This window comes from Planococcus citri, chromosome 4 (genome assembly GCF_950023065.1).
Source record: "Planococcus citri chromosome 4, ihPlaCitr1.1, whole genome shotgun sequence".
In the NCBI taxonomy this organism is placed as follows: Eukaryota; Metazoa; Arthropoda; class Insecta; order Hemiptera; family Pseudococcidae; genus Planococcus; species Planococcus citri.
In genome coordinates, this window is record NC_088680.1 from 24,009,057 (window position 1) to 24,026,402 (window position 17,346).

The 17,346-nt window shown below is 33.2% G+C and overlaps 2 protein-coding genes across 2 annotated transcripts; one reads left to right on the forward strand and one right to left on the reverse strand.

Moving 5' to 3' along the window:
• Window positions 1-9,067: 9,067 nt before the first annotated feature.
• Window positions 9,068-10,500, reverse strand: LOC135845389 (uncharacterized). The gene is made up of 5 exons (XM_065363898.1): window positions 10,172-10,500; window positions 9,903-10,058; window positions 9,612-9,773; window positions 9,325-9,497; window positions 9,068-9,225 (listed from the first exon to the last, which is right to left on the reverse strand). The coding sequence occupies exons 1-5, from the start codon at window positions 10,244-10,246 to the stop codon at window positions 9,204-9,206; spliced, it is 588 nt and encodes a 195-aa protein (XP_065219970.1). The 5' UTR covers window positions 10,247-10,500; the 3' UTR covers window positions 9,068-9,203.
• A 4,221-nt stretch (window positions 10,501-14,721) lies between these two features.
• LOC135845485 (uncharacterized) lies at window positions 14,722-17,002 on the forward strand. The gene is made up of 2 exons (XM_065364068.1): window positions 14,722-14,873; window positions 15,242-17,002. The coding sequence occupies exon 2, from the start codon at window positions 15,283-15,285 to the stop codon at window positions 16,705-16,707; it is 1,425 nt and encodes a 474-aa protein (XP_065220140.1). The 5' UTR covers window positions 14,722-14,873; window positions 15,242-15,282; the 3' UTR covers window positions 16,708-17,002.
• The last annotated feature ends 344 nt before the right edge of the window (window positions 17,003-17,346 follow it).

Genomic DNA, 17,346 nt, shown 5'->3' on the forward strand with positions numbered 1-17,346 from the left:
CACTTTTCGTAAATCATTTCTGCCGGATACACCATGTAGATGACTCGTATTTACTACATTTAGGCATTACATACTTTAAAAATAATTATTCCAACATTTCCAATTTTTTTTCGGTATTCATTTACCTAATATGTCATTAATCTGTTGAAATTGAAATTTTGTTAGAGGGGTAAATATTCACGTACGGAAAAAGGAAATTTATAAAATGAGTTCAGTTGAGAATAGATTTAATTAGATACAGTTTTCCTCCTTTTCCCCCTTGATTAATCTCAGAACTTGAAATATACAAAAATTAAAATGAGTATGGATAATAAATAGGTATAACATCTGACGACCTTCATTGCACAATCTTCATCAATGAACACCTTTACTTAATCGAGTATGCAGCCATTTCGACTCATTTGAGCAGGTACGAGGTGACTTCATTAAATTATTCTGTAACAGCTGAAAACAATTTAACATCATCGACTACCCAGTTGATTTTTCGGTCTTCTGGACAGTTTTCTGTTCAGAAAAATAGAATAAAATTAAGTACATAAATATCCTTCAATGGGCACTTTGCTAGGTGTAAATTAATTTCATACCTTTCTTGCGTTCTAAACTGATGAAGATGAGCTTCTGTCATTGCACAATACACAATCACATCTTGTTCATTGATCACTTTTTGGTAGATTTTCCAGTGATAATTAATTAAATCCGGAAACCAGCTCATCATAGCATCTACATCAACGCTGGCGTTTTGTATTTCATAAACAGCCTGATTTGGAAAAAAAAAGAAAAGAAAAAGAAAGATCAATAAAATGAACTTACCTATTACTCAATTTGATATTTGAAACTTGTTGAGTAACTTTTTTAACCGGACATCGAACAGCTGGTTGGATATTTTTAATGTACTCAGACCAGACTTGATTTTTCCAAGCTAGCATTTGACAAAAACGATCAAGTCTCCAATTTTGAAAATCTTCGCAACTATTCCCTTGATTCTTACATCGTTCTAAATGTATGGAAGCCTGAAACAGAATTAGAATCATAATAATGAAACGGATATGATTTTACAAATTTCAAGAGAGGGGAGAAATATATGTACCTAATAATTCTTGGAAGAGGGATACGAAATCATTTTTAGCTGAGTTTTGAGTTTGAGGGTTGGATATTTGAATGAATGAATCTTTCAATTTTTTGGGGATCATGAATGATAGGTACATAAATGGACAGTTCATTAATGAATAATAATGATCCTGATGAGTGATTTGAAGGGGCTCATTTTCGACTTATTCATCTCTGCTGCTGCAAAATTAAACGAGTTGAAATTCTCATCTCACCGTTTTCACTCCTCTGATGTCTTCAGTCACTCGAAATCGACCACTAATGTATGTTCTTGGATAGAGATAATGCGTATGAAGATCTTCCAGAAACCATTTCATTCCTGACAAGCTGCAATTGACTGATTTCGTAACCCGAATTGTCGACTGAACTTGCTGTAGGTAAGTGTAATTAGATAGGTAAGTAGCATAACTGATGAATGTGGATATTTTCTTAATTCACTGAGAAACTTTTAAAGAACCAAACAAAATAAGATAAAATGATGACTTACTCCTTGGCAAATTATCATCAGCAAATGTAACAATAAAAGTATTGCTGAGATGTACCCGAAGCAATACATGTCGAATAATTTATACGATCAAATAATCTGTATCATTTGGGTGTTTGTAGAGGTGTCATAAAATGCCCATTTATAAGCACAGATACGGCACTTAATATTTCTCAAGGCCATTAGTGCCATCACATTTAAAAAAGAATTTGTTGATGAACATTAATCACTTGATTTTCGCAGGTATCGTTGAGTAATGAGTATTTCCTGAGATTTTGCGAATAAAACCAAAAAATTTGAATTTACCTAGGTACTCATTTATACTTTTAATGATTGTTAATTTTCAACTTACTTAATGTAATGTCGTCCCAATTAATAGAACTTCGTAGCTTGAATCTGAATTCAAATAGGTAGTAGTAAGTATTTCTGAGACTGTGAAAAGAATCTTGGAAAACTTTAGAATTATACTTCCTATTTTCCTCGAGTTAGTTTAAATAGGTACCAACTCAGTTGAAAAATCTTCTTCCTCGCCTCCCTCAACTCTTCATAATATGTATTTTAAAAATCATTTGAAAATGTATAAAAATTTTGAAAATTATCTGTTTAGTCTGGGGATAATATAGATATGTTTTTCATTTCAAGTTGTCATGTGACCTATTAAAATGAGTTAGAATTTCGTGAAAAATTAAAATATTTCAACGAAAACATGTTTTGAGCATTTTTGAAAAATTTTCAGACCAAAATTGGGACCCTCATGATTTTTGGAATTTTTGAAAAATCGTCATATTATAGTCTATTAAAATGATTTGAAATGTCGCAAAAAGTTGAAATATTTCAACGAAAATGTTTTCTGAGCATTTAAAAAAAAATGTTGGTCCAAAATCCTGTCATGATTTTTGGAATTTTTGAAAAAGTGTCATGCGACCTATTGAAATGAGCTAGAATTTCGCGAAAAATTTGAATAATAGGTACGTATTACAATTTTGAAAATGCGAAAAAACCGGTTCAACAAATTATTGAAATTTTACTTAAGGTCAAATTTTTAAAAAAAATTGAAAGAAGATCATAATATTCAACATATTCAAGGACTCAGAGTGTATTATTGGTAGGTAAATATAAAATTAATGTATTGTACAAACAGGAGTTCCTACAGGATTCATGAAATCTTAATACAGTTTACTGTAGACCTATTAATGTCCACTTCTTGGTTTTCTAGATGGATTTCTGTAAAAAAAAAAAAGTCAAATTGAATTATTGTAAGCAAACACAGGGCACAAAATCCCTTCTTCAGTGTATAACTATTCATCTCTCCAATGACACCCACGGAGGTAAAATTTATTCTGGGTCACTTTTGGATTAACTCAAAATGAAGTTCTGCACATTAAATTTTGTCAAAATCCGTCGACATAATTATTTTATCCTCGATCAAAACTCGAGGTCTAAGGTTAAAAAATCCCCATCAAAATTTTGAAAAATTAAATGAAATTTGATTCATCCCTGGGCAGGGATGAAGCAAGCCATGAATAATAAAGGTACCTACTCAAGCTTCTATAGTAAGTACCTACTTGAAATCAATCATTTACCTTTGTGTATCTACATTATGTAGACCTATACTCGTACCTGTCTTTGGTTCTTATTTGACATAATTCTGCATCGAAGGTTCCGCAAAAAACAACCCTATCTTGTTCGTTTAACACCTTGAACATGCTTTTCCAACGATATTTAATCATATCTGGAAACCATTTCATCAATGCGTCCATATCCAAGGTAGCGTTGCGAACTTCATAAATTGCCTATCCAAATACAAAATGTACCTATTAACATTATATTTTTATAAATTTATAACGCATGTCTGGACTTTTATTCATCTGAATAAGAGCCAAGTATCTCACCTTTTTAAGTGGACATCGTAAAGGAGGACGAACTTGGTTCATGAATTCGGACCAAACTTGATTTTGCAATGGTATCATTTTACAAAAACGATCAACTCTCAAATTTTGAAAATCTTCGCAGTCGTATCCTCGATCGTTGCATCGTTCAATGTGAACGTATAACTAGAAATTCATTTTGAATTGTATAAAGGCATCGTGTATCATGTCATCGTCACGAAGTTTAATTAAGTAGGTATTGTACCTACCAAAACTCACCTTACTTATTCTTCTGATGTCTTCAGTTACACGATAACGCGCATCTAAATACGTTTTTTGGTGATGGTAATACACGGAAACGTTCTCCAGCAACCACTTCAATCCTTCCATGTCACAATTAGTTGCATTTGAAATGCGAATCGTTGATTGAGGTTGCTAAATAATTTATGTAAACATGTGTTAAAAAAAAAAAAAAAAAAGGAGAACAAATGCTTTTATGAAATAGGTACCTATTTACTTAAAATTAGTTTTAATACTCACTCCTAGACAAATTATCATCTGCCATGATAAAATTACCAGTGTCAAGAAGCAACTTGCAAATAAGAAATACATACCGCTTTGTTTTGTACTACCCCTATTAGGGATGTAATATCACATTTCACAAAGGTGTACATAATGGAAGCCTGTGACAAGCTCAGCAAATATGTACATAGCACGAGAAGTTGTAATTAGGTGAATTTTCGAGGTCACTGGGAACATTACTGTTGGAATCCATTTTCAATATTGTTGATATGCGAAATATTTAATGGACCTGTGCGATGTCAACCTACGAAATTTTTCATATTTATGGTACCTATTTCTTCTACTGTGTCCTAAATGGGATTGTGCGAAAGTAGTAGATACATACACTTCAATTGCAAAGAAACTATAACTCTGCAGTATAATTCCATTTTCAGGCTATAAATCGAACATTAGCTTGGGAAACTCTACAAAATCTTCAAAAACAAGTACCGACCTATCTCAACATACACATTTTTATCTCATAATTTTTGAAAATTTCAATTTTATCTCAAAATCGTTTTTAGCTCAATTCAAAATCTTGACCTTTATCGACTCAAATCACAGATATAGATATAGAGGTACACCTTCGATAGATCCAGAATCTATTTTGTAATTATGAAATTACGAATAGGTAGGTCTTAAAGTTGCACAAAGAATTGAAGTTATGTGATTCTTGTAAACATTTTGTTTTATTGGCACGTGTAAATCTAAAGGCCTGATAATAATGCAAGTTCTGTAGGTTCTTATGATGATGCATTTTTTTATCATTTTAATTTTTTTTATTTATTGATAAAGAATTAACAATGGGTAGCTATAGATGCACACTTCTCGGTTTTCTGGATGGTTTCCTGATACACAAACAAAAAAAAAAAAAATAAAATTGAATCATCGAGAGGAACACACACAAGGAAAAAAATGTAACAAAATTCAGCTCATCATTACAAACAGGTATAGCTAAACAATATGAACTATTTGTACCTTCCCTGTGTTCTTATTTGACATATTTCCGAATCAAAAGAACCACAAAAAACAATCCTATTTTGTTCATTCGACAACTTGAACAAGCATTTCCAACGATACTTGATCATTTCAGGAAACCACTCCATCAAAGCGTTTAAATCTAGGCTGACATTTCGAACATCATAAATTGCCTGTTAAAATGAAATAAAAATCACGTTTATGATACTTGGATTTTTTTTTCTCATTTATTTATTTATTTTTCTGACCTAAGACTATGTTAAATGTAAATTTAAAAGTAGGTAATCTAACTTTTTTAATTGGACATCGCAAAGGTGGATGGATATGAGTCATGTATTCGGACCAAGCTTGATTTTTCATCGGTAATATTTGGCAAAAACGATCAAAACTCCAGTTCTGGAAATCTTCGCAGTCGTATCCTCGATCGTTGCACCGTTCAATGTGAATATGCAACTAAAAATTGATGTTTAACTATTTAGTAGGTATATTTTGACAATTGACATAGATACCTAATTACATATTTATGTTCTGAAATATTACTGCTGTCGATCGAGTTGAACATCTAAAAAAAACTCAGCCTCACCTTATTTATTTTCTTGATGTCCTCAATTATACGATAACGTGTGTCTAAATATGTTTTTGGGGGACGAAAATGTACTGAAACATTCTCCACCAACCACGTCAATCCTTTCATGTCACAATTCGCTGCATTTGAAATACGAAATGTTGATTGAAGTTGCTGCAACGTTTATATTTTCAACTCTCTATTTGTACCTACTTGATTAAAAATTTATGTACTGCTTCTAGTTTTACTTACCCCCAGACAAATTACTAACTGCCACAATAATAAGATCACTAGTGTCGAAAAGTAACTTATGAGTAAATAATACATAACGTTTTACGTGTAACTTTAGGGATGTAATGACACATATAATTTGAGCTTGTGAGCCCAGTAAAATGACATGAGAAGGTATAATCAGGCCTACGCGCAATTTCAAGGCCACTGGTAATGTTTCAGTTACCTATAAACTTTTCAATAAACATCATTTAGGTACCTATCTTGATTTTCAGATACCCACTTACCTATAATGTCGAGTGTTGATATACAAAGTATTTACTGTTTTCTGCTAATTTCACTAAATTGTTGAATCAACCCAAAACATGAAAAAAAAAACGCAAAAAATATTATTTTCCATATTTCATCTACCCGCATTATTCATTCAGTCTGTATTTTGTAAATGTTTATATATTGAGTACCTAGATTGAAAAATTGATATTAACTGAATGTACCTATCAAAATGTTCACCTATTCCCATAATTTTGACTCGTAAAAGACTTGAATTTAACCATTTCCGGCAAATCAAATCGTATTCTTACTAAACAAATAACAATTTTCATTAGATTTCCAGTTGATAAGAAAATAACGATTTTTGAAATGTTTAAAATGTCATCAGAAACTAAAAAATGAATTAGAGTAGCTAAAATTTAAGGTCCAGGGGTAAAACACATTTTTTCTAAAAATGTAATTTTACTCGAATAGCGATTAAATAGAATCTACAAAAATGTAGATACCTTAGCTGTAAAAATAAATTTTATTAGCAAAATAAAATTATACATTTTACTCGTATTACCAAAAGTAGGCCTAAGCATTAGGCTGACACTTGTTATCGCTTCCATTAGGTAGGTACCTATACTTAATTGTTTATTGCGTCAATTTCTCGGTTTTCTGGATGTTCTTCTGTCGAACAAAACAAGACAAAATGAAGTAGCATATTAAATACACGATCTCTCATCTTTATTTACCTATCCTGTGTTCTAAACTGATGTAAACGAGCTTCCGTGATACCGCAGAAAACAACACTATCTCGTTCATTTAATACTTTGCACAAGCCTTTCCAACGATACTTGATCAAATCAGGGAACCAATTGATCAAGGCGTCCACATCTAAACTAGCATTTCTCACTTGATAAATCGCCTATTAAAACGAAACATTTATTAGCATGGAATAAATAGTGGAATCATCCGAAAATAGGTCTTGCTTGGTAGGTCAATATTACAATAAAAACCAACTTTTTTAACCGGACAAGAAACTAGAAAGAGATGGTTGAATATGGTTAAATAATTCAGACCAGATCTGATTCCTCCATTTAATCATTTGGCAGACACGGTTGATTCTCCAGTTTTGAAAATCTTCGCAATCGTGTCCTTGATCGTTGCATCGTTCTAAATGCAAAAGTATCTGAAAATAAATTGCTATTAATTACGGTACCTACCTACCTACCTACCTACCTAATTAGTTATAAAAAACACTACTGAATTTGGTACTATAGAAGAGAAAAACGTTCTACGTTTAGGTAAATTTTACCCACTGCATTTAATCCTTTGATATCCTCGGTTACTTGGTAATCACCATTCAGGTATATTTTTGGGTGATAGTAAGACAAAGTGACATTTTGCATGATCCACTTCAGCCCTGCGATCTCACAATTGGCCGTTTTACTCGTAACACGAAAATTCGAATGAAGTTCCTGAAAAGTGAAATGAACAGGCGAGGTAAATTTCCTCAGAAGTACGAATGTAGGTACCTAAGTATCTATAAGTTGACTTTCATATTTAATGATAGGTACTCACCCCCTGACAATAAATCACCAACAGCAGGAATGAAATGAAAAAATAATCAAGAGTTGGACAATACGAGTACATATTGCCTCACAGATTAGGTGGAACTGAACTGAACTGTAGGTATCTCGCAGTACTTAGAATTTTAGATACAGCGGTGTAAGGTGTGAAGTTGTTGGTTTAATTTGCACAGAAGCAATTTCGATGTGACTTATAATTATGGGATAGCATAGCTAATTACTTAGTTACACATTCGTACCTCTATATATTTATGAACAAAAATAGATCATTAAACATCAAACTGGGCGTGATCTTGTGATATTGTCGATGTGAAAAATGGAAAATATCTACTGAAAAATTACCAAGTTTAGCTGATGATAAGAGGTGGCCAGATCAGGTTGGGATTGGGGATGAACCCCTTGAGAAAAAAAAGTCACTTAAGGGAGAGAGACAAAGAAAGAATGATTTTTTTTTTCAATTTTCACCAGCCTTAGAATTACCGCCACGGATTTATGATCGATTTTTCGGTTAGAAAGGCAAGTTTTTTTTTTCACTTTCAGAACCATATTTGTGTCAATTATTTTCAGTGCATTTTTCAACGATTTTGGATTAATTAAGCGACTGTTTAGGAATTATTTCGATTCTCAAATTGATTTAGAGTAATTAGAGTGATAGGTACTCATTGGTCAAAAAAGTCATCAGGCTATAGAATAAGACTTTTCTATGTTCTGGTGAATCCGGGTGACTTCTGGTGAATCAGTCACCAAGATTCACCAGAAGTCACCAGGTGAAAAAAATTGCTCAAATATGGTCACTTCTTGTTGAATCTGCCTCCAAAAAGTCACCTGGGTACCTATAGAATAAGACTTTTCTATGTTCTGGTGAATCCTGGTGACTTCTGGTGAATCAGTTACCAAGATTCACCAGAAGTCCCAGATGAAAAAAATTGCTCAAATATGATCACTTCTTTGTTACCTAATTTGTCTCCAAAAAGTCATCAGGCTATAGAATAAGACTTTTCTATGTTCTGGTGAATCCTGGTGACTTCTGGTGAATCTTGGTGACTGATTCACCAGAAGTCACCAGGGGAAAAAATCCCTCAAATATGGTCACTCCTTGTTAAATCTGTCTCCAAAAAGTCATCAGGCTATAGAACAAGACTTTTCTATGTTCTGGTGAATCCTGGTGACTTCTGGTGAATCAGTCACCAAGATTCACCAGAAGTCACCAGGTGAAAAAAATCGCTCAAATATGGTCACTGTTTTGTTAATCTGTCTCCAGATCTCATTCTAGCTTACAAAATATTCTCCAATTATTTTAAGTGAAGTTCTTGATTAAAAATTCAAAATATGTAGGTACCTATTTATTTTATTACGAATGATTTTATAGGTCCATGATTTTTTAGGACAGTACCTAAACATATGCATTAAATAAAGGAGTAAATTCGTAAGTTATGGTATGTATTTTCAAATGAGATTTAGGTAGGTATGGAATTTGAATAATATGTACCATTAGATGATTAAGTAACATCAGGTAGGTCTGGACTTCAGCTGAAATAATTTCCATTTATGTTGCACAAAAAATTTCAAGAGCTTTTTGGATGTTTTCTGAAAATGGTCAACCACGATTAATTAGGTAAGTACTTAGGATATTATTCGAAAATGAAAGAAAATTCTTTCTGAAAAAATTAATCGATATTCGCTAACCTGTCTCTCTTTCTGTATTGAAACACGTGTATTTTAAAAAATCCACAAAATACAATCGCATCACGTTCATCTGATACTTCGATATTTGCATACCAATTATACTTGAGCACATCTGGATAAAACCTAGTCAAGTCATCGATGTCAACAGTAGCATTTTGTACTTCATAGGACATCTACATAAATATGTTCAAAATATAATAAGTGGAGATAGATATTTTGAAATCAAAGTGCAAACGACTTCAAATGTCACACCAGTTGAGTCAATAATGCTTCAGATACCTAGGTACCTTTTTCAGTGGGCAGCGAAGCGGAGGCTGGCATCGATCAATAAATCCTGACCATATCTGATTCTTCATCAGCATCAGCGAGCAAAATCGATCCACGCTGAAATTTTGGAAATCTTCGCAATCGAAACCCTGTTCATTGCATCGTTCAAAATGATAATAAACCTGCAAAAATCCAGTTTGTTTGAATTGTGAGGTATAGGATTGAAAAATGAAAGCTCTGGGCAGAAAGTGCTAGAATCTTGGTTACGATGAGGTAGGTAGGTCATGGGTCATGGTAAATGCATAACTTACTTTTTTCATCGTTTTTATTTCCTTGGATACGTCAAAACGAAGATTCATATAGGTTCTCGGGTACTGAGATTGAATAGATATATCACGCATTGTCCATGTCAGTCCAGACATATTACAATTGCCAGCTTTTATAATACGAATCTCTGATTGGAGTTGCTAGAATTCAAAATGAATAATAATAGACGTAGGTAATTAGGTATCACACATGAACCCATAGGTAGGTACCTACCCACTGAATTAATGCGTGGGCAATTAGGTTATACGCTTACTTGACAAAATCCTCGCCATTTTTTGAATAAAATTATCTGTATTAAAATACACCACCAAAATGTTTTTCTGCGCATGATTCTGAACTAGGTGCCCAATACTATAATACCAGTAGAATACTTTGGTCATACCTATGAGTGAAACCCTGCAATACATATTATCTAGCTTAATTTTCTTTTAATCACTCGCAGTCAAGGCAGCTCTAGATACGATTGCTGTTGATCATGAACAGATAAACAAACTTTGATCGTTTAATCATTTGTTGTTGTTGTTGCAGTAAATGTGTGATACGTTTATTTACCCAATGCTTCGAATAAATTGCACCAATGATTAATTATTTTAGTTTTAATGATATGAATCATAACAAGCTGGATCGAAACAGTATGTTCTAAAAGTCGTCGTCACTATAATTTTATAAAATAAGTTTAATTTTTGGATTTAGGGTGAATTTCTTTAAAAAAATTGGGAATTAAAAAATAAAATACCTACTACCATAAGAAAGATACGTACTTACCTAGAAGCTTCTTGAGTAATTACAACCCCCTCCCCCAAAAAAAATTGCGAAAATTTGTATCAGAAAAAAAGGAAAAAAGGCCATATTAAGGGTAAAGTTGAATTTTCAAAATTGAACAATATGAAATATCACATATCACATTAAGTAAGTACATACCTACATACCTACATGTATTGTACATAAAATTGTAACATTTTAAAAATATTATGACCCGATGTGCACTTTTTGTCTTTGTAAGTCGGTCAGGTCCGGTCCTGACCAGAAATTTTCATCATGGTCATGGGGTGGTCCCGGTCCAAAAAACGGTCTTCATTTTTCAGGGGAAAAAAAGCTTCCTAACACACAAGATGAGTTGAAAAATGGGATTTTTACTTTTAAAACATTGAAACTTCGAAAGAAATTAATTCACAATGGAAATTTATTCAAAATAGGCATCTAAAATGGCATTATAAATTTGAAAAATTAGACATAATTGAGGACCAAACTGCAGTCATTGGTCCGATTTCTTAGAAAGGTCTTCAGTCTCGGTCTGTCCCTGTTATTTTTTCTAAGAAGGGTCATCTGTTTGGTTAATATTTACATCAATTTTTTTTAGAGGTCCAAGGTCTGGTCTAGTTCACTCGGTCTTGTGTGCATTTTTGGGTCCGCTTACGGTCATTGGTCGGGTTTTTTGGTCCACCCTTATAGAAAAAAACACGTTGTAGCAACTTGGTGTAAATTGGGACATTGTAGTACAACATGTTCTACAACTTGTACTACATGCAGTAACCATTGAATTTCATTTTTTGTAGAACAAACTAGTAAATATTCAAGTACTAGGGTATTTACTAGCATTTGTGGCTACTGGTATCCCTAGTGATGTGAAAATCGAAAAAAAAATTCAAAAAACCTAAAAAAAATTTCTGCCTGGGGTGGGACTCGAACCTGGGACCTCGCGCACATCACACGTTGTACCACCTGACTTACCAACTAGACTACCGGGGCTGATGTGAGAATGGGCATTGGAAGCTTCTATATGCACCTCTCAATGCTCTGGACTTGGAAAAAATTCCAAGGAAGATGATTTTACAACACCAAAATTATGTTTTTTTTTCAATTTTAAGGAAGACGATTTTAATACTTAAGTAGACAAAAGCAAAATTATCTGTTTTTTTTTTTGTTTTTTTTAAAATTAAATTTCAAGAAAAATAATAAAAAAATACCGAATTTGATTATTTTTTATTTTTATTTATGAAAATAAAGATCTATTTAAATGAATTCATTAAATGAGGAAAACCGAATTATTGCTTTTGAGATGGGTGAAGGTGAAGCTGGTTAGATCTTACCTACAGCTTGTTCAAGAATCCAAGTTTCTGATTGGCCCAAAAGAGAAAAAATGTATCCCTATCAAAATGCAAAAATTGAATGGGTAGTTTTTAGGTGCACTACTTATTAAATTAGCGGTTTAGTAGAAAAACCACCAGTTTCACAAGTGGTTTATAACTGAAATAACTACTAGTTCGTTTTACACAAGGGATGTGTACCTACTATGAAATATTTCGCTCACTTCATAAAAAAAAATTGAATAAAATGGTTTTTGCTATTTGATGAATTTATTATTAGCTTTTTTCAAAATCTGTATGAGTAAACTTTCCCGTTGTTCAAGTTTTAAAAATAAGTACATCCAGAACAAGTTGTACCTACAAGTAGTTTTACCACAAAACATCAAGTAAAGATGTTTTTGCTGATTGTACAACAAGTAATATCAAGAGTACAAGTAGTTTTCATCGTAGTACACCTAGTTACTTGTTGTAGAACAACAAGTTTTGTGTTTTCACCTGAAAACTTGCTGTTGTACAACAGGTACATCGTGTTTTTTTCTATAAGGGCAGTCTGACAAGCCTGCTATTCACAAGGATAATTACCTACCACGAGGATGACAGAAAAGCTTGAAGAAGCCAAACCAGATGAACAAGCAGGATTCTGGAAGAGAAGAAGCACAATTGACCATATTCATGTTATGCGCCAGATCATCGAAAAAACTAATGAACTTCGAAAATGGTGTCTATGATGACAGCTCTTGAAAAGATTGAAATTCATCCTGCTTATACCTGCATGTGATTGAGTATATCTACAGAAATGCCACAACTTCTATTACAGTCAATGGAGAAACAGCAATAATAAGGCTCAAAAAGGGAATAAGACAGGGAGATGCCCTCTCACCTAAATTGTTCACAGCCACACTCTATAACAGCATCAGAGATATACTATGGGGAGAAGGAAGACAGGAGATCTCTGGAGAAAAATTGACCCATTTGCTATATGCTGACGATGTAGTGCTGAATAGCACAGGATATGGACAAACTTCAGGGAATGCTGGACAAGGTGAGAGATGCATGTCTAGAAGTAGGACTGAAAATTAATAAAGGGAAGACCAAGACTATGTGGAATGGGTTTGTAACTGATAAAAAATCTGCCCAGCTGGAGGATGATGAAATTGAAATGGTTGATGGATTTGTGTACCTGGGCCAAGATATGACAATGAATAATAAAGACTTCAACAGAGAGATATCCAGGAGAATAAAGGCATCATGGGCAGCATACTCGAGGCTGGGAGGAATAATCAGAGAGAAGACGATATCTACCAATATGTCTGAGAAGGAAGGTGGCCAACCAATGCATCATCCCAGTGGCCTCATATGCTTGTGAGACATGGGCATTGAAGAGGCTGGAAGATCGAATTGTCAAGATGCAGAGGCGCATGGAGCGATCAATGCTTGGGGATAACACTGTGAGACAAATGGACAGTGGAGAAGATTTGGGAGACCACAGGGATGGCGGACATCATGGAGACAGCTAAGCGGAGTAAGTGGCGCTGGTCTGGTCATGATGCCAGAAGCAGGGGTCAACAGTGGGTGGTAAAGACTACTCAGTGGAGACCATACAGAATATGTGCACTGGGGAGACCAAAATGGAGATGGGAAGATGAGATAGAGATACAGAAATGTGATGGAGAATAGTGGAGTACAGCGTACAGCCTAACACCGGAGCTCGTGGAAAGAAGTTGGGGAGGCCTTCATCCAGCAGTGGATTGAGAAAAAGGGCTAAAAAGAAAGAAAGAAAGAAAGAAGAAAGAAAGAAACCTTTTTTTGGGGTAATCAATACTTTTGTGCCCCCTGAACCCATGTACGATGCATTCATCTTGTTGTGGTATGGAATAAATTTTTGGTGGCAATCTATAATTTTAATTTAGAATTCTTTTATGATTTCAAATCAATTTTTTTGTAGTATTTTTTTCTTCAAATGTTCCAGCAATGATTTTGAATTTTATTTTTTTAATTCACTTTGAAATTTTTATGAATTTCAAATGAATTTTTTAGTGGTAATTTTTTTCTAGCTAATTTTAAATTTGAACGAGTTTTTCGTGTTGAATTTCAATTGGACGGTAGCTAATTTATTTTTTGGAAGTTCATTGCAACAAATAAATATTTTAGTACCTATTTGAAATATTTTTTTTTTTTTTTGCAGTGATACAGATCTTGGGTGAAGATTTTTCATTTCATTTTTTTCGTGATTTCAAACATTTTTTTTGTAGTGGTTTTTAATGTTTTTTTTTTTTTTTTTTTTTTTTAACAAAACAAGTGGTGGGCAATAGACATGTTTTCCCTTGCAAGCTCGAGTAAATCACAGGTGCTTTTATATCTTTTATATTTCATGGCAAAATTTTTATTTTTTCAAATGGATAAATAATTGGGTAATCAACGGATTTAACAATTCTTTTGAAACAAAATACAAAAAGTTAAGCCATACCTATGCCAGTGTCTTGGTAGCATCATTTCAAAAATTTTTGTTCAATAAGAAGTATTATATAATCGTTTTTACCTCTTCGTAATGAAAGTATAACCTTATCAATATAAACCAACAACTTTTTAAACCGAAATGTTATAATTGCATCATTAATTCAACGCCAATATGGACTTATAGATTATACACGTATTGATGATATCTCACTGTGGCTTGTAAGAAAATTTGCTTGTTTTGCTTATCTTTGTTGTTTTATCAAAACAGATAATACCGTATAAAAGTATACTTACTGAAGAAGCTACCCAAATACCTGCTGTAGTTTTTCTCCAATCCTTGCCAATTAAAAGCATTTAGTGCGCGGTGTTCAGTTCGCGAATGGGATTCAAATTCAAACAATTTTCTCACAGGTAAGTGCATACCACAAATAATACAATCAAATCTTGTACCTGCTCATTTATAGGGACCTATTTTTATAAATTTTTTATCAATAATTGGGCTGATAAAATTATCAAAAATTGAAATAGGTATATTTATAGGTAGTTACATGATGATGATATTAGGCACACACTCATTCACTTTATTGCCATTTTTCGACTTTTAAAAAATGCATTCGTCAATCTTTCAAAGTTTTAATTATTTTTCAAGTGATTAATTACCTACGTATGTAGTGTAATATGACCTCATGCAGAAACCTAACAAAAGATGATTATTTTTAAACAATCGTATCAACAAGTGAACAGGTTACATTGCTTACGTTTACTTATTGGATTCACAGAAATCATCGCAGAACCCATCGCGAATCCGCAGCTTCCAAGAATGGAAAATTCTACCAAAAAACAACTCCTCTTGGAAAACCTTCTCACAGCCACTGACGTAATATTCGAATCAAGTCTAACTCTCGAGCAACTATCATCGATAAAAATACTCGTCGTACTATGGAACAAAAAACCCATCAGAGAAAAATTACTCTTCGTGGCTCTAGAATTCACCGATTCGCAATCCCCATCCAAATCAACAATATGGCAAGAAGTGCTACGTCAAATCGCCATCTACATTGGTAAATTACATTTACCCACGATGATCTCTCGAAAATTATGGGATATCAATAACTACATCAGTAAATCCCTGCTGTACTGGCTGGTCCATACTTACTCGACGTTTTACCATAATTCCGATCATATGGACCCTACTACCTGGAAATCGTATTTTTACACCACTCTAAATTTATTCTGGAACGCTCTCTGCAAATCGAATATTTACGAGATGGAATTTTGTAACGACGCCGAAACTTGTACTAAGTTCCAAAGTCCTTTCCTATCCTTATGGTACAATATACCGAAAAGCTTGGAGAATCGAATACATCTGGATGCCAACATGATCGCCTTAGTTTTGTATTTCCTGCCTTGGAATGTAGGTCAGCACGTTATCCATTACACCATTCACAAAATCGACGATTCCCAAAAGAAGGACGTCATTACATCGAAATACGGTAGGCTAAAGTGCATATTTTTCATTAAACACAACGAATGGCAATTCTATAACTTATACACCTCTTACATGTTATCCAATAAGGAAGAATTATTCAAATATAAACAATACCTGATTCGAGAAGAAGGTTTAAACACGTCTGTTCATTTTTTCAAACATAAGGCCATTAAAAATGGCACAGAGTATTTACAATTCAGTCAAAAGGTCGAAAACGAGCTCTCTGATAAAGATTTCTTTATCAGATATTTCATCAAGTACAGGTATTGGGATTTGTTGGAAATTTACATGTGTTTATTTTGCAACCAAAGTGATCGATACGAGGTTAAAAAATCCTTATTGTGTGAAAACGGTTTCCAATTTTTGGAAGTGTTGATTCAGAGCACAGGTTGGTCTATTCAGAAACACTTTCTTGCAGAGTTTTTCACTAAAGAGGATAAATCTGATAAATCTAATAGGCAGCTCTTGAGGAGATATTTTTTTGAGAAATTACGCCAGCAGAAGGATGACGATGATAGTGATTTTGTTGCAATGGTTAATTTTATTAAGTGGAGTACAGAAGCAGACGCTGGATTAGATGAGGAAAATTTAGCACTGTTGGGTGAAGTTATGTCGATATATTTTAAAGATTTAGATGCTAGAAAGGTCGATGATTTGCTTAGTACTGTTTTTCAGTCTGATAAGGACTTGGTACAAGAGCAATTTCGAAATAAATACCTGAACAAAGGTAGGAATGGTAGGATTCAAATTGTTTGAATTTATTATTGGATTTTTTTAAATTTTATACTTGCAATTTGTAAACGCCGAATGGTGTATTTTTTTGATGGGAAAATAATCACATAGATTAATTTAGCCAACTGATATCATAAGTTTATGCGCACGAAGCGTTTTTTAAAAATATTTTTATTAAATGAAAGGTCCTACATGGATCAATAAATAATTTTTGTATTTAATTTATGCTGGTTTTTTAATCATAAGTGTAAAATCCACACTGGGTAATTTGTTATCAATTTTTACGAATAAAGTTATTTGTGTTATTGGATAAAATTTATCACCTCGTTGATAGTACCTGAATATTCGTTAATTTAGGGAAATTATTAATGGACAAAAAAGTACCTACTTACCCGAGTCTATTTTTTCAAATAGGTAACCTGATTTATTTATATGTAGATTAAAAATGAAGTATAGTTCTAAATGAACAACAAGTTCAAAAAATACTTCTACTCATAGCAGAATATTTTGCTGAAAATTTTAAAACCATGTTTTTTTTACTAAAGAGATTAGGTATCAAATTTCAAAAAAATCTACGGACGATTTCGAAAGCTTGGACCAAAAACACAAAGACACAAAAAATGAAGTCACTGAGGCCACAGCATGCAAAGATGAATAGGAACC

Bases quoted from the DNA above. Each gene is read 5' to 3' on its own strand.
- LOC135845389 (XM_065363898.1), bottom strand. From the start codon at position 10,246: ATGCGCAGAAAAACATTTTGGTGGTGTATTTTAATACAGATAATTTTA. The intron at 9,498-9,611 runs GTACCTAGGTAT...ATATTTATGTAG, and splicing joins TTCGCTGCCCACTGAAAAAG to ATGTCCTATGAAGTACAAAA. The intron at 9,226-9,324 runs GTTAGCGAATAT...GACCATTTTCAG, and splicing joins CAATACAGAAAGAGAGACAG to AAAACATCCAAAAAGCTCTT.
- LOC135845485 (XM_065364068.1), top strand. From the start codon at position 15,283: ATGGAAAATTCTACCAAAAAACAACTCCTCTTGGAAAACCTTCTCACA.